This window comes from Palaemon carinicauda, chromosome 39 (assembly GCF_036898095.1).
Source record: "Palaemon carinicauda isolate YSFRI2023 chromosome 39, ASM3689809v2, whole genome shotgun sequence".
NCBI lineage: Eukaryota > Metazoa > Arthropoda > Malacostraca > Decapoda > Palaemonidae > Palaemon > Palaemon carinicauda.
In genome coordinates this window covers 36,039,540-36,064,539 of record NC_090763.1, presented here as the reverse complement: position 1 = coordinate 36,064,539, position 25,000 = coordinate 36,039,540, and the positions used below count along the sequence as shown (strand labels likewise).

At 38.3% G+C, this 25,000-nt stretch overlaps 1 protein-coding gene across 1 annotated transcript in view; it reads left to right on the top strand.

Moving 5' to 3' along the window:
• Positions 1-25,000, top strand: part of LOC137631359 (uncharacterized) — a 467,812-nt gene that overhangs the window by 333,904 nt on the left and 108,908 nt on the right. Inside the window, 1 exon segment of the mRNA XM_068363133.1 lies at positions 11,617-11,807. Within this exon segment, the coding sequence (XP_068219234.1) occupies positions 11,617-11,807 (191 nt within the window).

Sequence of the window (25,000 nt, the reverse complement as noted above, 5' to 3'; positions counted from 1 at the left end):
GAAATTGGAGTGAAAGGTTTCAAGTTATGATTTGCAGAGAGAGAGAGAGAGAGAGAGAGAGAGAAATTGGAGTGAAGGGTTTCAAGGTGTTATGATTTGCAGAAAGAGAAAGAGGAGAAGGCAGAGAGAGAGAGAGAGAGAGAGAGAGAGAGAGAAATTGGAGTGAAAGGTTTCAAGTTGTTATGATTTGCAGAGAGAGAGAGAGAGAGAGAAAAAAAAATTGGAGTGAAGGGTTTCAAGGTGTTATGATTTGCAGAAAGAGAAAGAGGAGAAGAGAGAGAGAGAGAGAGAGAGAGAGAGAGAGAGAAATTGGAGTGAATGGTTTCAAGGTGTTATGGTTTGCAGAAAGGGAAAGAGGAGAAGGCAGAGAGAGAGAGAGAGAGAGAGAGAGAGAGTTTTAAGGTGTTTTGGATGATTTTCATAGGAGAGAGAGAGAGAGAGAGAGAGAGAGAGAGAGAGAGGGGGGGGGGGGGGGGTTATAAGGCGTTAGGCCTATTTGAACAATACATCCACCAAAATGGGTTGGCAGATAATTTGATATATGGTGAACAGAATAACGTTTATTCTCAATTGTGTGTTTCTAATTCGGGATTTTTATGGAAATTAAAAGGTATTTTCTGTTGTTTTTGGAATGGAAAATATAGTTCAATATATTACCTAATTTCAATAATACAAATAATCCAAATATCAATGAATATAATTGATTATCAGTTTGTTTTTTCTAATAATACTTCTCTTATTGATATCGGAAGTTGTACTTGGTAGAAAATAATTAGTGGCTCGAGAAGTTGTTTATAGTGTGTGGCCGTCGCAAAAAAAAAAGAAAATTTTTCACTATGTATTATTTTATGTGGTACTCATGTGCGGTTTTATAATTGAAGTATGAATGGAATACATACATATATATATATATATATAATGTGTGTATATATATATATATATATGTGTGTGTGTTTGTGTATGTTATTCACAGTACATAACAGTACATGAATATGTCTGTCTATATTTCTATGCATAAACACCCAATCACACACACACACACACATATATACATATATATATATATATATATATATATATATATATATATATTTATATATTTATATATATATATATATATTAATAGATAAATAAATAAATACAAAAAAACAAAAACAAAATTATCTTTGATCATTAACAATGAGTGTCCAGAAAGAGACCGTTTTTTTTTTTTTTTTTGCCATGGATAAAACCAATTACGTCCCAAACATTTATGAAACGTATTAGCCGGCATTTGAGAGAGAGAGAGAGAGAGAGAGAGAGAGAGAGAGAGAGAGAGAGAGAGAGAGAGAGAGAGAGAGAGAGAGAGAGTTGTTGTAGTCCATGTAGTGGAAAAGGTCAAATCGATGTCAAGTTTTGCTTATTTGCTGTATCAACACTACTACTGTATCGGCGGCTGTATTGATGGGCAATAGTCTCTTCTATCGACTGGAAGGTCTCTTCTGCCTTTATTTCTCTTTTTTTTGCTACAAGAAATAAGATCGAATTATTTGGTCGTTTTCCATATTTTCTTTATAATTTGGAAGTTTAAGCAGGTTTTATTATTGACGGACGCATATGCAAAACTCCATATTATTAAAATTATTATTATTATTATTATTATTATTATTATTGTCCGCGACCCGTCATAAATAACGGTTGGATATTTAAATATGCGCACACGCCCCCCCCCCCCCCTCTCACCAGGCTATTATTCTCTCAGCCCCTACCCGAGGGACGTGAAGAGCTGAGCGTGACTGGATATATACTGTGTATATATATATATATATATATACAGTATATATATATATATATATATATATATATATATATATATATATATATATATATATATATATATATATAGTCTGGCCTTGTCTTTGCATATTCTCCACTGTCCTCATACACCTGGCAATACAGATTACCAAACAATTCTTTACTCAAGGGGTTACTGCACTGTAATTGTTCAGTGGCTACTTTCCTCTTGGTAAGAGTAGAAGAGACTCTTTAGCTATGGTAAGCAGCTCTTCTTGGAGAAGAACACTCCAAAACCAAACCAGTGTTCTCTAGTCTTGGGTAGTGCCTATGTACCATGGTCTTCCACTGTCTTGGGTTAGAGTTCTCTTGCTTGAGGATATACTCGGGCACACTGTTCTATCTTATTTCTCTTCCTCTTGTTTTGTTCAAGTTTTTACAGTTTGTATGGGAGATATTTATTTTAATGTTACTGTTCTTAAAATATCTTATTTTTCCTTGTTTCCTTTCCTTACTGGGTTATTTTTCCTGTTGGAGCCCCTGGGCTTACAGCATCCTGCTTTTCCATCCTGGGTTGTAGCTTAGCAATTATTAATAATAATAATGATAATAATAATAGTAATAATAATAATAATAATAATGAGAAAAATAGCCCAGTGATTTTTGTAAACATTCTTGACTATAATTGAAACACCAATAATCATCGTATTGTTCAATTTATTTACATCTTTTTGGATTTTATTTTGATGGGTTTAGTTGGAATACGCCAATATATACCATACGTATAGTAAGATGTCAAAGTTTATTGAAGAAAAAAAAATTCCTATTGTGGATCTTTGTTTTTGGCTGGACAATGTGAGATCCAATCCATGTTTAAAGGTTTAAAGGCCGCTCATGAAAGGCAGAGGCAGGGGACAGTGACATTACCCTATCAAGCAGGACAATGTCCTAGAGACTGACCATATATGCATATGATCAGCGCCCAAACCCCCTCTCCATCCAAGCTAGGACCAAGGAGGGCCAGGCAATGGCTGCCGATGACGCGGCTGTTAGACCTATAGGCTCCCCCCAACCCCTCCATCCTTAGCTCACAAGGATGGTAAGGTTGCAGCGACCAAAGGAACTATCAAGTTTGAGCGGGACTCGAACCCCAGTCTGGCGTTCACCAATCAGGGACGCTACCACATCGGCCACCACAACCCTGTACTCCTAATCTGGAATATTAAGTTTCCCGTCCCATCGGCCTCAGATTGAGAAAATTACAGGAAGATATTCCCTGTCAAGTTACAAGAATAGAATTATGAAAAATACTTTTACTTTTAAGTCATATTCTCTTGAATAATTATACCGGCGGTCTTGCACACTTGGAGTATTTAGTATTCCAAAGCGCTTGACATTATGCACACATTTATTATTATTATTATTATTACTTGCTAAGCTACAAAACCTTAGTTGGAAAAACAGCATGCTCTAAGCCCAAGGGCTCCAACAGGGAAAATAGCCCAGTGAGGAAAGTAAATAAGGAAATAAACAAACTACAAGAGAAATAATTAAAAATTAAAATAAAATAGGTTAAGAACAGTAACAACATTGAAATAAACCTTTCTTATATCAACTATTAAAACTTCAAAAAACAAGAGGAAGAGAAATAGGATGGAGTAGTGTGCCCAAGTGTACCCTCAAGCAAGAGAACTCTAACCCAAGACAGTGGAAGACCATGGTACAGAGTCTATGGCACTGGCCCAAGACTAGAGAACAATGGTTTAATTTTGGAGTGTCCCTCTCTTAGAAGATCTGCTTGCCATAGCTAAAGAGTCTCCTCTACCGTTACTAAGAGGAAAGTAGCCACTGAACAAGTACAGTGCAGTAGTTAATCCCTTGGGCGAAGAAAAACTTTTTTCTAAGGGTTTAGTATTTGTTTCAGAATAGTTCCATTACAGTATTCTATTTCATCTCCCAAGGTGTTATTTTCATTGTGGCTTTCAAATTTCTTGCTTCATGTTGGCCTCCAAGGCTGGCCATCATTTCTTCGAAAGTTCAAACTTGCAGCGAACGTTTTTGGTGAACAGGCTGAAATGAGTCTCAACTTCCAAGACGCTCGTTTCAGGATAACTTTTAAGGTGCTTGTTTCATGAACCCTCCAAGGTGGTCGTTTCATGAAACCTCCAAGGTGCTAGTTTCATGAAACCGCTAAGGTTCTCGTTTCATGTAACCTCCAAGCCATTTCATCTCAACTTCCAAGACGCTCGTTTCATGGTAACTTCAAAGGTGCTTGTTTCTTGTTACTTCCAAGACATTTCATGTATATTTCCAAGACATTTCATCTCAACTTCCAAGACGGTCGTTCCATGCTAACTTCGAAGGTGCTCGTTTCATGTAACTTCCAAGCCATTGCATATCAACTTCCAAAACTTTCTTTTCATGGTAGCTTCCAAGACATTTCATCTTAGGTTCCAAGATCCTCGTTTCACGTAACTTCCGAGCCATTTCATCTCGGCTTCCAAGACGCTCGTTTTACTATGACATCCAGTATGTTCCTCACTGCATAAATCATATCTTTGATAAACACAACCTCCTTGCCCAGCTAATTCTGCTAATCCATTTGTTGTTTGTTGACGGGTAATGTCTAAGTCGGAAGGTTGTGTACCACTCGAAGTATTATGTTGGAGATGCAGTGCAATCTTCGTGGGATGTATACAATACTGCCTTGTTTAATTGTCACTTAATGATAAGGTGAGGGATTAACACACACACACACACACACACACATATATATATATATATATATATATATATATAATATATATATATATATATATGTGTGTGTGTATATATATATATATATATATATATATATATATATTATATATATAAAATTTACATATATATTATATATATATATATAGAGAGAGAGAGAGAGAGAGAGAGAGAGAGAGAGAGAGAGAGAGAGAGAGAGAGAGAGAGAGGGAAGTGATGAACAATTATATCAGTTATTTTAAGAACAGTAACAACATTTGAATAGATCTTTCATATATATAAACTTTAAAAAAAAATTCCTGCCAACCTGTTAATCATGAAAACATTCACTGCGAGTTTGAACTTTGAAAATTTCACCGGTTCAACTGTCTGATTAGGAAGATGAATCCACAATTTGAAATTAGCAAAATTGCAGGTTTAAAATGATTGAGAAAATCCCTTGACATTCTGGACAGTGTATTTATTAAAACCCAAAACGTAACTTAGCATAGGTATCCACATTGGTTTAAAATATCCAGTTTGAATACATTTTATAGATGTGGAAACAGTCAGATATTTACATTGAACAGAAAATGCCGCCCAATAATATTTCTTAATTGCACCGTTTAAATTTGATATCCAAATCTATTATAGTATTTCGACCGCTGGTTTTATTCACATCTGGTGTTTTGGAATGTCATTTCGGTTGAATTTGAGGTTTATTTATTTATTTCATTGCCATATGTATATTTAACTTGGAATGTCTGGTATGTTTTACAAAAGGGATTTTCACGGAAGAGATTTTTATACAGCCTTGACGTTTGCTTGTTCATTGTGTTTTTAAGGTCAATGATAGCTACGTATTTGCTCTAGAAACGTCATTATGACTGATTTATGTTCTTGTATGATGTATTAGGACACACACACACAAACATACATACACACATATATATATATATATATATATATATATATATATATATATATATATATATATATATATATATATATATATATATGTATATATATATATATGTGTGTGTGTGTGTGTGTGTGCGTAATGCGTGTTTGTGCTCGCGCGCGCGTGTGTGTAAGAAATACAGAAGTAAAAATTAACTATTAAAGACCAATGAGATAATATATTCAGATGAATAACACTGATAAACAGATATGTAACATCTAAGCTACAAAAAAAAAAAAAAAAAAATCTGTCAGGCTGTTCAACAGTGAAGCATTTACACCATATCTTTTACAGCCTGTACAAAGAGCTAATTACGCCAGAGCAGGTACAGGCTGTACAAAGAGCTAATTGCACCAGATCAGGTACAGCCTGTACAAAGAGCTAATTACACCAGATCTTGTACAGCCTGAACAAAGAGCTAATTACACCAGATCTTGTACAGCATGTAAAGGAGATAATTACACCAGATCATGTACAGCCTGTACAAAGAACTAATTACACCAGCTATTGTACAGCCTGTACAAGGAGCTAATTACATCAGATCTTGTACAGCCTGTACAAGGAGCTAAATACACCAGATCTTGTACAGCCTGTACAAAGAGCTAATTACACCAGATCTTGTACAACCTGTACAAAGAGCTAATTACACCAGATCTTGTACAACCTGTACAAAGAGCTAATTACACCAGATCTTGTACAACCTGTACAAAGAGCTAAGTACACCAGATCTTGTACAACCTGTACAAAGAGTTAATTACACCAGATTTTGTACAGCCTGAACAAAGAGCTAATTACACCAGATCTTGTACAGCATGTAAAGGAGATAATTACACCAGATCTTGTACAGCCTGTACAAAGAACTAATTACACCAGCTATTGTACAGCCTGTACAAGGAGCTAATTACATCAGATCTTGTACAGCCTGTACAAGGAGCTAAATACACCAGATCTTGTACAGCCTGTACAAAGAGCTAATTACACCAGATCTTGTACAACCTGTACAAAGAGCTAATTACACCAGATCTTGTACAACCTGTACAAAGAGCTAAGTACACCAGATCTTGTACAGCCTGAACGAAGAGCTAATTACACCAGATCTTGTACAGCCTGAACAAAGCTAATTACACCAGATCTTGTACAGCCTGAACAAAGAGCTAAGTACACCAGATCTTGTACAGCCTGAACAAAGAGCTAAGTACACCAGATCTTGTACAGCCTGAACAAAGAGCTAAGTACACCAGATCTTGTACAGCCTGAACAAAGAGCTAATTACACCAGATCTTGTACAACCTGTACAAAGAGCTAAGTACACCAGATCTTGTACAGCCTGAACGAAGAGCTAATTACACCAGATCTTGTACAGCCTGAACAAAGAGCTAATTACACCAGATCTTGTACAACCTGTACAAAGAGCTAAGTACACCAGATCTTGTACAGCCTGAACGAAGAGCTAATTACACCAGATCTTGTACAGCCTGAACAAAGAGCTAATTACACCAGATCTTGTACAGCCTGAACAAAGAGCTAATTACACCAGATCTTGTACAACCTGTACAAAGAGCTAAGTACACCAGATCTTGTACAGCCTAAACGAAGAGCTAATTACACCAGATCTTGTACAGCCTGAACAAAGAGCTAAGTACACCAGATCTTGTACAGCCTGAACAAAGAGCTAAGTACACCAGATCTTGTACAGCCTGAACAAAGAGCTAATTACACCAGATCTTGTACAGCATGTAAAGGAGATAATTACACCAGATATTGTACAGCCTGAACAAAGAGCTAATTACACCAGATCTTGTACAGCCTGAACAAAGAGCTAATTACACCAGATCTTGTACAGCCTGTAAAAGGAGCTAATTACACCAGATCTTGTAGAGCCTCTACAAGGAGCTAATTACACCAGATTTTGTATAGCCTGTACAAAGAGCTAATTACACCAGATCTTGTACAACCTGTACAAAGAGCTAAGTACACCAGATCTTGTACAACCTGTACAAAGAGCTAATTACACCAGATCTTGTACAACCTGTACAAAGAGCTAAGTACACCAGATCTTGTACAACCTGTACAAAGAGCTAATTACACCAGATCTTGTACAACCTGTACAAAGAGCTAAGTACACCAGATCTTGTACAACCTGTACAAAGAGCTAATTACACCAGATCTTGTACAGCCTGAACAAAGAGCTAATTACACCAGATCTTGTACAGCATGTAAAGGAGATAATTACACCAGATCATGTACAGCCTGTACAAAGAACTAATTACACCAGCTATTGTACAGCCTGTACAAGGAGCTAATTACATCAGATCTTGTACAGCCTGTACAAGGAGCTAAATACACCAGATCTTGTACAGCCTGTACAAAGAGCTAATTACACCAGATCTTGTACAACCTGTACAAAGAGCTAATTACACCAGATCTTGTACAACCTGTACAAAGAGCTAATTACACCAGATCTTGTACAACCTGTACAAAGAGCTAAGTACACCAGATCTTGTACAACCTGTACAAAGAGTTAATTACACCAGATTTTGTACAGCCTGAACAAAGAGCTAATTACACCAGATCTTGTACAGCATGTAAAGGAGATAATTACACCAGATCTTGTACAGCCTGTACAAAGAACTAATTACACCAGCTATTGTACAGCCTGTACAAGGAGCTAATTACATCAGATCTTGTACAGCCTGTACAAGGAGCTAAATACACCAGATCTTGTACAGCCTGTACAAAGAGCTAATTACACCAGATCTTGTACAACCTGTACAAAGAGCTAATTACACCAGATCTTGTACAACCTGTACAAAGAGCTAAGTACACCAGATCTTGTACAGCCTGAACGAAGAGCTAATTACACCAGATCTTGTACAGCCTGAACAAAGCTAATTACACCAGATCTTGTACAGCCTGAACAAAGAGCTAAGTACACCAGATCTTGTACAGCCTGAACAAAGAGCTAAGTACACCAGATCTTGTACAGCCTGAACAAAGAGCTAAGTACACCAGATCTTGTACAGCCTGAACAAAGAGCTAATTACACCAGATCTTGTACAACCTGTACAAAGAGCTAAGTACACCAGATCTTGTACAGCCTGAACGAAGAGCTAATTACACCAGATCTTGTACAGCCTGAACAAAGAGCTAATTACACCAGATCTTGTACAACCTGTACAAAGAGCTAAGTACACCAGATCTTGTACAGCCTGAACGAAGAGCTAATTACACCAGATCTTGTACAGCCTGAACAAAGAGCTAATTACACCAGATCTTGTACAGCCTGAACAAAGAGCTAATTACACCAGATCTTGTACAACCTGTACAAAGAGCTAAGTACACCAGATCTTGTACAGCCTAAACGAAGAGCTAATTACACCAGATCTTGTACAGCCTGAACAAAGAGCTAAGTACACCAGATCTTGTACAGCCTGAACAAAGAGCTAAGTACACCAGATCTTGTACAGCCTGAACAAAGAGCTAATTACACCAGATCTTGTACAGCATGTAAAGGAGATAATTACACCAGATCTTGTACAGCCTGAACAAAGAGCTAATTACACCAGATCTTGTACAGCCTGAACAAAGAGCTAATTACACCAGATCTTGTACAGCCTGTAAAAGGAGCTAATTACACCAGATCTTGTAGAGCCTCTACAAGGAGCTAATTACACCAGATTTTGTATAGCCTGTACAAAGAGCTAATTACACCAGATCTTGTACAACCTGTACAAAGAGCTAAGTACACCAGATCTTGTACAACCTGTACAAAGAGCTAATTACACCAGATCTTGTACAACCTGTACAAAGAGCTAAGTACACCAGATCTTGTACAACCTGTACAAAGAGCTAATTACACCAGATCTTGTACAGCCTGAACAAAGAGCTAATTACACCAGATCTTGTACAGCATGTAAAGGAGATAATTACACCAGATCTTGTACAGCCTGTACAAAGAACTAATTACACCAGCTATTGTACAGCCTGTACAAGGAGCTAATTACATCAGATCTTGTACAGCCTGTACAAGGAGCTAAATACACCAGATCTTGTACAGCCTGAACGAAGAGCTAATTACACCAGATCTTGTACAGCCTGAACAAAGAGCTAATTACACCAGATCTTGTACAACCTGTACAAAGAGCTAAGTACACCAGATCTTGTACAGCCTGAACAAAGAGCTAATTACACCAGATCTTGTACAGCCTGAACAAAGCTAATTACACCAGATCTTGTACAGCCTGAACAAAGAGCTAATTACACCAGATCTTGTACAACCTGTACAAAGAGCTAAGTACACCAGATCTTGTACAGCCTGAACAAAGAGCTAATTACACCAGATCTTGTACAGCATGTAAAGGAGATAATTACACCAGATCTTGTACAGCCTGAACAAAGAGCTAATTACACCAGATCTTGTACAGCCTCTACAAGGAGCTAATTACACCAGATTTTGTATAGCCTGTACAAAGAGCTAATTACACCAGATCTTGTACAACCTGTACAAAGAGCTAAGTACACCAGATCTTGTACAACCTGTACAAAGAGCTAATTACACCAGATCTTGTACAGCATGTAAAGGAGATAATTACACCAGATCTTGTACAGCCTCTACAAGGAGCTAATTACACCAGATTTTGTATAGCCTGTACAAAGAGCTAATTACACCAGATCTTGTACAACCTGTACAAAGAGCTAAGTACACCAGATCTTGTACAACCTGTACAAAGAGCTAATTACACCAGATCTTGTACAACCTGTACAAAGAGCTAAGTACACCAGATCTTGTACAACCTGTACAAAGAGATAATTACACCAGATCTTTTACAGCCTGTACAAGGAGCTAATTACATCAGATCTTGTACAACCTGTACAAAGAGCTAAGTACACCAGATCTTGTACAACCTGTACAAAGAGCTAAGTACACCAGATCTTGTACAACCTGTACAAAGAGCTAATTACACCAGATCTTGTACAACCTGTACAAAGAGCTAAGTACACCAGATCTTGTACAACCTGTACAAAGAGCTAATTAAACCAGATCTTGTACAGCCTGTACAAAGAGCCAATTCAATAATTCAATTACCATTAATTGATGTTATTGTCCAGAACACGGATAAGGACTTTCAACTGATCTTAGGTTTGTGTCCACTAGTCCAGTTAAGCTGGTTGCTGAAGGCCAAACGGGAGATTGATATTCAATGCATTTCAGAATAAATGAATCAAGGTATTTCCTCAGGATAGATAGGTCTTCCAACATAATTATTTCCCCCCCCTCTCTCTCTCTCTCTCTCTCTCTCTCTCTCTCTCTCTCTCTCTCTCTCTCTCTCTCTATATATATATATATATATATATATATATATATATATATATATAGATAGATAGATAGATAGATAGATAGATAGAGATAAAATAATTTTCATTTAAAACAAATGTTTGCTCTCTCTCTCTCTCTCTCTCTCTCTCTCTCTCTCTCTCTCTCTCTCTCTCTCTCTCTCTCTCTCTCTCTCTCTCTCTCTCTCTTTATATATATATATATATATATATATATATATATATATATATATATATATATATATATATATATATATATATATATATATATATATATATATATATATCAATTATTTGTCTATACCTAATTATATACAGAAATTAGTTTTCAGGGTATGATTTCAAAATCATACCCTGGGGAAAAGGGTTATAGTTAGGAAAGGGAGAGGGAGTGGAGGTGTTGAATCTGTGATTGTATATGTGAAGATCTCCCTTTTGACGTATCGCGTACACTAGTTGATAATATTTGCTAATGATCCTTTTATTGCCAAGACGTATAACTACTCGGTGTCTTCATACCTTGGTGAGAGGGCTGTAGTTAGGAAATGGAGGGGAGTTGAATCTGTTTATGACGGGTTGCGTATATTAGTTGATGATATTTGCTAAAGATCCTTTTTGTTAATTTTCTTAATTTTTCTTTTCCAGACAAACTAAAAGCAGAGAAAAGGGTTGAATCTGTGTATGTGCAAATCTATCTAAATATATTGCCGTCATTTTTGACGGGTCGCGTACATTAGTTAATGATATTTGGTAACGATCCTTTTTATTAATTTTATTAATTTTCTTATTTTTTTTACTTTTTCCTTTTCCAGACAAACTAAAAGCAGAGATGGCCATCCACGTTCATCTGGACACACTGAAGCGAGTGGAGATCTTCCAGAACACGGAAGCTGGATTTCTTTGCGAGCTTGTTCTCCATCTACGACCTGTTCTCTTCTCTCCTGGAGATTACATCTGTAGGAAAGGTAAGGAGGAGGAGAATCTAATTACATCCGTCGGAAAGGTAAGGAGGTGGGGAATGTAATTACATCTGTGGGAAAGGTAAGGAGGTGGGAATGTAATTACATCTGTGGGAAAGGTAAGGAGGTGAGAAATGTAATTACATCTGTGGGAAAGGTAAAGAGGAGGGGATTGTAATTACATCTGTGGGGAAGATGAGGAGGAGGAGATTGTAATTACATCTGTGGGAAAGATATTGAGGAGGGGAATGTAATTACATCTGTTGGAAAGTTAAGGAGGAGGGAAATGTAATTACATCTGTAGGAAAGGTAAGGAAGAGGGGAATGTAATTACATCTGTGGGAAAGATATGAAGGAGGGAAATGTAATTACATCTGTGGGAAAGGTAAGGAGGGGAATGTAATTACATCTGTGGGAAAGATATGGAGAAGGGAAATGTAATTACATCTGTGGGAAAGGTTAAGAGGAGGGGAATGTAATTACATCTGTGGGAAAGGTAAGGAGGAGGGGAATGTAATTACATCTGTGGGAAAGCTAAGCAGGAGGGAATGTAATTACATATGTTGGAAAGGTAAGGAGGAGGGAATGTAATTACATCTGTGGGAAAGGTAAGGAGGAGGGGAATGTAATTGCATCTGTGGGAAGGGTAAGGAGGAGGTGAATGTAATTACATCTGTGGGAAAGCTAAGGAGGAGGGAATGTAATTACATCAGTGGGAAAGGTAAAGAGGAGGGGAATGTAATTACATCTGTGGGAAAGGTAAGGAGGAGGGAAATGTAATTGCATCTGTGGGAAGGGTAAGGAGGAGGGGAATGTAATTACATAAGTGGGAAAGGTAAGGAGGAGGGGAATGTAATTATATCTGTGGGAAAGGTAAGGAGGAGGGGAATGTAATTACATTGTGGTAAAGTTAAGGAGGTGTGGAATGTAATTACATATGTGGGAAAGGTAAGGAGGAGGGGAATGTAATTATATCTGTGGGAAGGGTAAGGAGGAGGGGAATGTAATTACATCTGTGGGAAAGGTAAGGAGGAGGGGAATGTAATTACTTCTGTAGGAAAGGTAAGGAGGAGGGGAATGTAATTACATCTGTGGGAAAGTTAAGGAGGAGTGGAATGTAATTACATATGTGGGAAAGGTAAGGAGGAGGGGAATGTAATTACATCTATGGGAAAGATATGGAGGAGGGGAATGTAATTACATCTGTGGGAAAGGTAAGGAGGGGATTGTAATTACATGTGTGGGAAAGCTAAGGAGGAGGGGATTATAATTACATCTGTGGGAAAGCTAAGGAGGAGGGGAATGTAATTACATCTGTGGGAAAGATATGGAGGAGGGGAATGTAATTGCATCTGTGGGAAGGGTAAGGAGGAGGGAAATGTAATTACATCTGTGGGAAAGGTAAGGAGGAGGGGAATGTAATTACATCTGTGGGAAAGGTAAGGAGGAGGGGAATGTTATTATATCTGTGGGAAGGGTAAGGAGGAGGGAAATGTAATTATGTCTGTGGGCAAGTTAAGGAGGAGGGGAATGTAATTACATCTCTGGGAAAGGTAAGGAGGAGGGGAATGTAATTGCATCAGTGGTAAGGGTAAGGAGGAGGGGAATGTAATTACATCTGGGGGAAATGTAAGGAGGGGAAATTAATTATATCTGTGGGAAAGGTAAGGAGGAGGGGAATGTAATTATTTCTGTGTGAAAGGTAAGGAGGAGGGGAATGTAATTACTTCTGTGGGAAAGGTAAGGAGGAGGGAAATGTAATTACATATGTAGGAAAGTTAAAGAGAATGAAATGTAATTACATGTGTTGGAAAGTTAAGGAGGAGGGAAATGTAATTACATCTGTAGGAAAGGTAAGGAGGAGGGGAATGTAATTTCATCTGTGGGAAAGATATGAAGGAGGGAAATGTAATTACATCTGTGGGAAAGGTAAGGAGGAGGGGAATGTAATTACATCTGTGGGAAAGATATGGAGGAGGGAAATGTAATTACATCTGTGGGAAAGGTTAAGAGGAGGGGAATGATTGCATCTGTGGGAAAGGTAAGGAGGAGGGGAATGTAATTACATCTGTGGAAAAGGTAAGGAGGAGGGGAATGTAATTACATCTGTGGGAAAGCTAAGCAGGGGGGAATGTAATTACATCCTTTGGAAAGGTAAGGAGGAGGGAATGTAATTACATCTGTGGGAAAGGTAAGGAGGAGGGAAATGTAATTACATCTGTAGTAAAGTCAAGGAGGAGGGAAATGTTATTACATATGTTGGAAAGTTTAGGAGGAGGGAAATGTAATTAAATATGTAGGAAGGTAAGGAGGAGGGGAATGTAATTACATCTGTGGGAAAGGTAAGGAGGGGGAATGTAATTATATCTGTAGGAAAGGTAAGGAGGAGGGGAATGTAATTACTTCTGTGGGAGAGGAGGGGAATGTAATTACATCTGTGGGAAAGGTAAGGAGGAGGGAAATGTAATTACATCTGTAGGAAAGTTAAAGAGAAGGGAAATGTAATTACATCTGTTGGAAAGTTAAGGAGGAGGGAAATGTAATTGAATCTGTAGGAAAGGTAAGGAGGAGGGGAATGTAATTATAACTGTAGGAAAGATATGGAGGAGGGAAAAGTAATTACATATGTGGGAAAGGTAAAGAGGAGGGGGGAATGTAAGGACAGTTGCCCCTCCCCACCCCACCCCCTTACCTCCACTTTATCTTTCCCCAACCCCCGAATTTTAATATAGTATTCTTTCCTCTTCCCTCAGACTATTACCATTTCCCAATTTCTCTCCCTTTCCTCATCAGATTACTCCTAAGGACTCTCATTTCTCTTGCTTTTTCTTTTCTTCATTCTTTATTTCCCCCCTCCCTACCCCCTTAACCTCCTTACCTTCAATTTATCTTAGTTTTTCCTATTCTCTCCCCTTTTCCTTATCAGATTACCTTATCAGCTGTAAATTCTCTCGCTTCTTTTCCTTTTCTTCTTTATTTATCCCCCCCCCCACTCCTAATCTTCATCTCTTATTCTTTTCTTTTCCTCCAGGCTACTGCCATTTGTCCTTTTCTATTCCCTCTTTATTTATCATCCTTTATTTTCCCTGAAAACACCATATTTTTTTTTTCCTGACCATCAAACAACTTTTGTCAGGTCATATTTTGATAGGCGTGTATCTATTTATTTATGTTTGTTTGTTTGTTTGTGATTCGCATAACTCAAAAACTATTTGACCTAATCTCATGAAATTTGTTGTTATTATTATTATTATTATTATTATTATTATTGTTGTTGTTGTTGTTGTTGTTGTTATTATTATTAGCTAAGCTACAACCTAATTACAAAAGTAGGATACTACAAGACCAAGGGCTCCAGCAGGGAAAGTAGCCCAGTGAGGAAAGGAAATAAGGAAATTAAATAAACTATAGAAGAGATATAATGAATATAAAATATAAAATATTATTTCATTCATAATAATAATGAAAACAAAAAAACTTTTAAAAACTAATAACATCGAAGAGATCTTAAACAGATCCATTCACAACTTGCCTGAAAGTTCACCCGACCGGGCCTCTTGCCTCGCGCATTTCCCTAACAGACCCGGGGGAAACCATCACCATAGAAATTTCCTTTCGTCTTCTCGTTTACCTGAATCGCCTCGAAGTCTGTAGAATGACTATAGAAGCGCCTCTCTAACTCTCGCTGTGGAGTTTCTGCAGTTAATTAAACGCCTCTCCAACTTTCTTAAGGAAAGTTTCTCGGGGCTAGGAGGCGCTGGGTCTTGATAGGCGATCAGCCAGCTTTTGGTCTCGTTTCATAACGACTGTTTAAACAAACTAATCTAATATCCTCGAGGGATTATATATGCTGATTGTGTAATTGTGTAATGTGGCTAAAATATAGAACACCTAATGTAAATATATATATATATATATATATATATATATATATATATATATATATATATATATATATATATATATATATATATGCACAATGCTGTTACAAGTTTCCTGGACCAGGGTTCGATTCCCGGCTGGTCAGAAGCTATTGTCTTTGAGTGGTTCCGCCTGGGGCTCTGATCTCGAGGTCGTTAAGAGAATCCAGACATTAATGTATCAAAATATATGACTTATTTGAATATGTGCAATATATATATGTATATATATACACATACATACATACATACACACAAACAACAACAAATACAACCATTTCTAGTCCACTGCAGGACAAAGGACTCAGACATGTCTTGATCATGTTTTTGGTTTGGCCATTTTCGTCACCACGCTGGCCACTGCGAATTGATTTTGGTGGGAGACTTTGTCTGATGGCTTTCAGCAAACCAACCTAGCATTGGTCGGCCCAGACTAGTACAGCTTTGCTGATCGTGGCGGTACACAAGCCTTTAACCCCATTAAGGTATCCCCAATCAGAAGGGGATTTATATATATATATATATATATATATATATATATATATATATATATATATACTGTATATATATATATATATATATATATATATATATATATATATATATTTATGTATATATATACATATATATATACTGTATATATATACATATATGATGGCAAGTATTTATGGAGTGCGGTTGTGAGCCCCACACATATACCCCTGTACTGAACATACAGACAGCGCATGTCGTCTTCTCTTTGTGGTAACCCATCTACCGCGAAGCACCACCAACGGTATATTAAATGGTATTATTATTACTATTATTATTATTATTATTACTTGCTAAGCTACAACCCTAGTTGGAAAAGTGGGATGCTGTTAAGCCCAAGGGTTCCAACAGGGAAAATAGCCCAGTGAGGAAAAGAAATAAGGAAGAACTACGAAAGAAGTTTAAGAACAATAATAACATTAAAATAGATCTTTCATATATAAACTATAAAAACTTGAAAATAACAAGAAGATAAAAACAAGATAGAATATTGTTTCGAGTGTACCCTCAAGCAAGTCCGTACGTTTGTACAAGAAAATTTATAAAAATTACTTATTTATTTCCATCAGAAAAAAAAATCCATCAAATTATCTTTATATATTTGGAAGAAATCGAAATGGAACGCCTCGCCAATTGGCTCCGAATAACAGGCGATTAGGCGGAATCAAAAGTCGATTTAACCCGAACCTCCGAAATTAGTTGATGAGCATCATTAGTGAGAATGCCAATCACCTGATCCTAATCCCATACCCAATCCTTGCCCTCCTTGGGATTCGGTTTTTGTGTTACTCTAATCGTTGTTCCAGCTCAGTCAGAGGTCACACAAGGTTTAAAGGTCGCTCTTGAATGGCAGAGGCAAGGGACAGTGACATTGTACTTCTACCTTTTACTTGCGAGGATATCCTCCAAGCAGAAGTAAAAGGTTGACTCGTGTTTCGGGAGCGCTTAGTTACATGTTGGAACTTGTAAGATTTTATTTGTGCTGTCAAGATAAGAAAGAGTTTAGTATTTATAATACGTATTTAATGCCCTGTTTTTGCTTGTATATAATTAAGTTTACGCATCAGAAAGAACACAGACGCCGCTGCGCCTTCCCCAAAGCCTCGCTGGCGACATCTATCCCCCACCCCTTGCATTAGAAGTTCTTTGACCTCTTTTAAGCTCCCACACCCCTTGCATTAGAAGTTCTTTGACCTTTTTTTAGCTTCCCCACCCCTTGCATTAGAAGTTCTTTGACCTCTTTTCAGCTCCCACACCCCTTGCATTAGAAGTTCTTTGACCTCTTTTAAGCTCCCACACCCCTTGCATTAGAAGTTCTTTGACCTCTTTTTAGCTCCCCCACCCCTTGTATTAGAAGTTCTTTGACCTCTTTTTAGCTTCCCCACCCCTTGCATTAGAAATTCTTTGACCTTTTTTTAGCTCCCACACCCCTTGCATTAGAAGTTCTTTGACCTCTTTTTAGCTCCCCCACCCCTTGTATTAGAAGTTCTTTGACCTCTTTTTAGCTTCCCCACCCCTTGCATTAGAAATTCTTTGACCTTTTTTTAGCTCCCACGCCCCTTGCATTAGAAGTTCTTTGACCTCTTTTTAGCTCCCCCACCCCTTGTATTAGAAGTTCTTTGACCTCTTTTTAGCTTCCCCACCCCTTGCATTAGAAGTTCTTTGACTTCTTTTTAGCTCCCACACCCCTTGCATTAGAAGTTCTTTGACCTCTTTTTAGCTCCCCCACCCCTTGTATTAAAAGTTCTTTGACCTCTTTTTAGCTCCCACACCCCTTGCATTAGAAGTTCTTTGACCTCTTTTTAGCTCCCACACCCATTGCATTAGAAGTTCTTTGACCTCTTTTTAGCTCCCACACCCCTTGCATTAGAAGTTCTTTGACCTCTTTTTAGCTCCCCCACCCCTTGTATTAGAAGTTCTTTGACCTCTTTTTAGCTTCCCCACCCCTTGCATTAGAAATTCTTTGACCTTTTTTTAGCTTCCACACCCCTTGCATTAGAAATTCTTTGACCTTTTTTTAGCTCCCACACCCCTTGCATTAGAAGTTCTTTGACCTCTTTTTAGCTCCCACACCTCTTGCATTAGAAGTTCTTTGACCTCTTTTTAGCTTCCCCACCCCTTGCATTAGAGGTTCTTTGACCTCTTTTTAGCTACCCCCACCCCTTGCATTAGAAGTTTTTTTACCTCTTTTTAGCTACCCCCACCCCTTGCATTAGAAGGTCTTTGACCTCTTTTTAGCTACCCCCACCCCTTGCATTAGAAGTTCTTTGACCTCTTTTTAGCTACCCCCACCCCTTGCATTAGAAGTTCTTTGACCTCTTTTTAGCTCCCCCACTCCTTGCATTAGAAGTTCTTTGACCTCTTTTTAGCTACCCCCACCCCTTGCATTAGAAGTTCTTTGACCTCTTTTTAGCTCCCCCACCCCTTGCATTAGAAGTTCTTTGACCTCTTTTTAACTACTCCCACTCCTTGCATTAGAAGTTCTTTGACCTCTTTTTAGCTCCCCCACCCCTTGCTTTAGAAGTTCTTTGACCTCTTTTTAGCTCCCCCACCCCTTGCATTAGAAGTTCTTTGACCTCTTTTTAGCTACCCCCACCCCTTGCATTAGAAGTTCTTTGACCTCTTTTAAGCTCTCACACCTCTAGCATTAGAAGTTCTTTGACCTCTTTCAAGCTCTCACACCTCTAGCATTAGAAGTTCTTTGACCTCTTTTAAGCTCTCACACCTCTAGCATTAGAGGTTCTTTGACCTCTTTTTAGCTCCCTCACCTCTAGCATTAGAAGTTCTTTGACTTCTTTTTAGCTCCCACACCTCTAGCATTAGAAGTTCTTTGACCTCTTTTTAGCTACTCCCACTCCTTGCATTAGAAGTTCTTTGACCTCTTTTTAGCTCCCCCACCCCTTGCATTAGAAGTTCTTTGACCTCTTTTTAGCTACCCCCACTCCTTGCATTAGAAGTTCTTTGACCTCTTTTTAGCTCCCCCACCCCTTGCATTAGAAGTTCTTTGACCTCTTTTTAGCTCCCCCACCCCTTGCATTAGAAGTTCTTTGACCTCTTTTTAGCTCCCCCACCCCTTGCATTAGAAGTTCTTTGACCTCTTTTTAGCTCCCCCACCCCTTGCATTAGAAGTTCTTTGACCTCTTTTTAGCTCCCCCACCCCTTGCATTAGAAGTTCTTTGACCTCTTTTTAGCTACCCCCACTCCTTGCATTAGAAGTTCTTTGACCTCTTTTTAGCTCCCCCACCCCTTGCATTAGAAGTTCTTTGACCTCTTTTTAGCTCCCCCACCCCTTGCATTAGAAGTTCTTTGACCTCTTTTTAGCTACCCCCACCCCTTGCATTAGAAGTTCTTTGACCTCTTTTAAGCTCTCACACCTCTAGCATTAGAAGTTCTTTGACCTCTTTCAAGCTCTCACACCTCTAGCATTAGAAGTTCTTTGACCTCTTTTAAGCTCTCACACCTCTAGCATTAGAGGTTCTTTGACCTCTTTTTAGCTCCCTCACCTCTAGCATTAGAAGTTCTTTGACTTCTTTTTAGCTCCCACACCTCTAGCATTAGAAGTTCTTTGACCTCTTTTTAGCTACTCCCACTCCTTGCATTAGAAGTTCTTTGACCTCTTTTTAGCTCCCCCACCTCTTGCATTAGAAGTTCTTTGGCCTCTTTTTAGCTCCCCCACCCCTTGCATTAGAAGTTCTTTGACCTCTTTTTAGCTACCCCCACCCCTTGCATTAGAAGTTCTTTGACCTCTTTTAAGCTCTCACACCTCTAGCATTAGAAGTTCTTTGACCTCTTTTAAGCTCTCACACCTCTAGCATTAGAGGTCCTTTGACCTCTTTTCAGCTCCCACACCTCTAGCATTAGAGGTTCTTTGACCTCTTTTTAGCTCCCACACCTCAAGCATTAGAAGTTCTTTGACCTCTTTTTAGCTCCCACACTTCTTGCGTTAGAAGTTCTTTGACCTCTTTTTAGCTCCCACACCTCTAGCATTAGAAGTTCTTTGACCTCTTTTTAGCTCCCACATCTCTAGCATTAGAAGTTCTTTGACCTCTTTTTAGCTCCCACACTTCTAGCATTAGAAGTTCTTTGACTTTTTTTTAGCTCCCACACCTCTAGCATTAGAAGTTCTTTGACCTCTTTGTAGCTCCCACACCTCTAGCATTAAACGTTCTTTGACCTCTTTTTAGCTCCCACACCTCTAGCATTAGAAGTTCTTTGACCTCTTTGTAGCTCCCACACCTCTAGCATTAAACGTTCTTTGACCTCTTTTTAGCTCCCACACCTCTAGCATTAGAAGTTCTTTGACCTCTTTGTAGCTCCCACACCTCTAGCATTAAACGTTCTTTGACCTCTTTTTAGCTCCCACACTTCTTTCATTAGAAGTTCTTTGACCTCTTTTTAGCTCCCACACCTCAAGCATTAGAAGTTCTTTGACTTCTTTTTAGCTCCCACACCTCTAGCATTAGAAGTTCTTTTGACCTCTTTTTAGCTCCCACACTTCTAGCATTAGAAGTTCTTTGACTTCTTTTTAGCTCCCACACCTCTAGCATTAGAAGTTCTTTGACCTCTTTGTAGCTCCCACACCTCTAGCATTAAACGTTCTTTGACCTCTTTTTAGCTCCCACACCTCTAGCATTAGAAGTTCTTTGACTTCTTTTTAGCTCCCACACCTCTAGCATTAGAAGTTCTTTGACCTCTTTTCAGCTCCCTTACCTCAAGCATTAGAAGTTCTTTGACCTCTTTTTATAGCTCCCACACCTCTAACATTAGAAGTTCTTTGACCTCTCTCTTTAGCTCCCACACTTCTAGCGTTAGAAGTTCTTTGACATATATTTCTAGGTGCCTTACTTCTAGCATTAGAGGCTCTCTATTTTTAGGTGTCTTACCTCTGGCATTAAAGGCTCCTCTTCGCTGTTCTCTCCTGTCTTCTAGTTTTCAAGATCTTCTTTCATCAGATTATCTGTTTCTTTCGAGATTTCATTGTCTCTTTTCCTTAGTTCGTCAGTGTCCTTCTAGATTTCAAAAGAGATTTCAGTGCCGCGAGTCCTCACTTCGTCAGATTCCTCAGGGAAATCGAAGGCATTTATTCTTTACCTATCTGGGCAATGAGTAAAGAGATGAATACTATCGATTTCTCCGCATACACTATCATGCCAAAGTAAATGACGAGCAACATGATATATTTACCAATGTCGTCTGGATATGTCCTTACTTCAATGGCGCGACAATCCTGTTGAAGAACTACACGTCACTCACCGTTCAGTTGAACCATTCTGCCTCCATCCTCATTCCCCGCAATCCGTTTTTGCACCGATACAAAGCCTCGTACTTTTTCCAAGAGTCTCCTTTAATAAGACATCGTCGCAAAAGCCCAAGCAAAGGATCCTTCAAGGCGCATACATTATGATCTTCAAAGCTCAGCTACCAACGGAAGATCCCTCGTCTTTCTATAGGTTTGGCGATATAAAACGAACGATCGGCAACTTCAGCAGCAACCAAAACCATCTGTAGTTGATGGTGTTCCGAAGACGTAACACATAATTCTTACCGGCAGCTTCCTATTCCGCCAGAACGCGATCTCTGTGAGTTAAGTGAAATCCTTCTCCCAGTCATCAACTCATTTCCTCTTACTCCTATTGACGCGCAATTCCTTGGTTAGATTTCGCCAGCTACATACAGATCATGTGAGGTGTTGCAGGCTACGTTTGAAAAAATGAAGATCAGGACTTCAGAAGTCATTTGAAGATCGGGGAGGAGTTGTTCAGGACAGCTCTTGGAAATTTCAGTTCTGGAGTCATTCACAATTCCATGTTAAGTATCTACGGCTCTGTCCTTTGAAGACTTTTGGAAATTCGGGAAAGTTTTGTTCCGAAACCGTTCTGAGAGTCCGTTCTGGAGGCATTCAGATTTTCCATGCAAAAGTCTATGGCTATTTTTTCTGAAGCCATTTGGAAATCCGGGAAAGTTTTTCTTCCGATACCGTTCTGAGATTTCGTTTCTGGAGGCATTCAGAATTCCATGCTAAGTCTATGGCTAAATCTTTCCGAGAAGATTTTCTTCCGAATTCTTTTAGGACTCGCGAAAAATTCCATTCTTGTTTTATAACAACAACAACAACAACAATAATAATAATAATAATAATAATAATGAAAATAATAATAATAATAATGATAATAATAATAATAAACTACGTGATTTGATTTATGGATTTGAGTTGAAAAGTTTTGAAGACGCTAAACGCTCAACTTTGCAGTTTGAAGGAAACTTTAAGATACCCGGACGAAGGGCATATGCTCTTTATATGAAGTAAAGGGTCTTCTTTATGTATAACCGTTTACTTTTATGTGATTTATAGGATATGCTTTTGCTCTAAAATTAGAAGCTTTTGCTTGAAATGTTTATGAATACAAGTAGAAGGATTTCCTTCATATTTTGCAAGTATAAGCGTATCCTTTTCTTTATGAATACCGCCCATTGCCTTATTGAGCAGGACAATGCCTTAAAGACTGACCATATATACATATGATTAGCGCCCAAGCCCCCTCTCCACTCAAGCTAGGACTAAGGAGGGCCAGGCAATGGGCTGCTGATGACTCAGCAGGTAGACCCTATAGGTTTCCCCAAAGGGCGTAAGGATGCCCATTTCACCAGCCCTACCCTAAGTTAAACAATTCTCTACTCAGAGTTGGGCAGATTATATAAGAAGTCCTTTTGGTAACGTCCCTGCCTGGTGTTCTGCTGGACTGGTGTTCGAGTCATGCTCAAGGTCGATAGTTTCTTGTGATGTCTCCAACCTCACCATCCTTGTGAGCTAGGGATGGTGGGGTTTTGGGGGTAGCCTGTAGTTCCAGACCTGATGAGTCATCTGCAGCCATTGCCTGGCCCTCCTTCGTCCTATTTTGGGTGTAGAGGAGTCTAGGGGCGCGGATCAAAATTATATACATATGATCAGTTCTCTAGGGCATTTGTTCTGCTAGCTAGGGCAGTGTTACTGTCCCTTGCCTCATACCACTCATGAGCGGCCTTTAAACATATAAACCAGATTTTTCTGTTTTGTTTGTTTTCAAGAAGCAGCAAATGAGTTCAATTTGACTATGTGGAATTTTGCAAACGTTTTTATTTAATTTACAAGTAATTGCAGACCCACAAGTTATATAAATCTCTCTCTCTCTCTCTCTCTCTCTCTCTCTCTCTCTCTCTCTCTCTCTCTCTCAAGGTACTCATTGATATTAATTCGGTGGTTATTATAGCTTTCTTGATTCTCATTACTATCAGAGATTAATTTAATACACAATTCCTATAAAATCTCTCTCTCTCTCTCTCTCTCTCTCTCTCTCTCTCTCTCTCTCATTGAAATTAATTCGGTGGTTATTGTAGCTTACATGATTCTCATTACTATCAGAGACCAATTTTAATTCGCAATTCATATAAATCTCTCTCTCTCTCTCTCTCTCTACTCTCTCTCTCCTCTCTCTCTCTCAAGGTTCTCATTGAAATTAATTCGGTGGTTATTATAGCTTACATGATTCTCATTAACTATCTGAGAGTAATTTAATTCACATTCATATAAATCTCTCTCTCTCTCTCTCTCTCTCTCTCTCTCTCTCTCTCTCAAGGTTCTCATTGAAAATTAATTCGGTGGTTATTATAGCTTACATGATTCTCATTACTATCTGAGAGTAATTTAATTCACATTCATATAAATCTCTCTCTCTCTCTCTCTCCTCTCTCTCTCTCTCTCTCTCTCTCAAGGTTCTCATTGAAATTAATTCGGTGGTTTATTATAGCTTACATGATTCTCATTACTATCTGAGAGTAATTTAATTCACATTCATATAAAAATCTCTCTCTCTCTCTCTCTCTCTCTCTCTCTCTCTCTCTCAAGGTTCTCATTGAAATTAATTCGGTGGTTATTATAGCTTACATGATTCTCATTACTATCTGAGAGTAATTTAATTCACATTCATATAAATCTCACTCTCTCTCTCTTCCTCATCTCTCGTCTTCTCTCTCTCCTCTCTCTCTCAAGGTACTCATTGAAATGAATTATGTGGTTATTTATAGCTTACATGATTCTCATTACTATTTCAGACTAATTTAATTCGCAGTTCGTATAAATCTCTCTCTCTCATCTCCTCTCCTCTCTCTCTCTCTCTCTCTCTCTCTCTCAAGGTTCTCATTGAAATGAATTCGGTGGTTATTTATAGCTTACATGATTCTCATTACTATTTACAGACTAATTTAATTCACAATTCATATAAATCTCTCTCTCTCTCTCTCTCTCTCTCATCTCTCTCTCTCTCTCTCTCATTGAAATGAATTCGGTGGTTATTTATAGCTTACATGATTCTCATTACTATCAGAGACTAATTTAATTCGCAATTCACATAAATATCTCTCTCTCTTCTTCTCTCTCTCTCTCTCTCTCTCTCTCTCTCTCTTCCTCTCTCTCCTCTCTCTCTCTCTCTCTCTCTCTCTCTCTCTCAAGGTACTCATTGAAATGAATTCGGTGGTTATTTATAGCTTACATGATTCTCATTACTATTACAGACTAATTTAATTCACAATTCATATAAATATTTCTCTCTCTCTCTCTCTCTCTCTCTCTCTCTCTCTCTCTCTCTCTCAAAGTACTCATTGAAATGAATTCGGTGGTTATTTATAAGCTTACATGATTCTCAATTACTATTACAGACTAATTTTAATTCACAATTCATATAAATATTCTCTCTCTCTTCTTCTCTCTCTCTCTCTCTCTCTCTCATTGAAATTAATTCGTTGGTTATTTA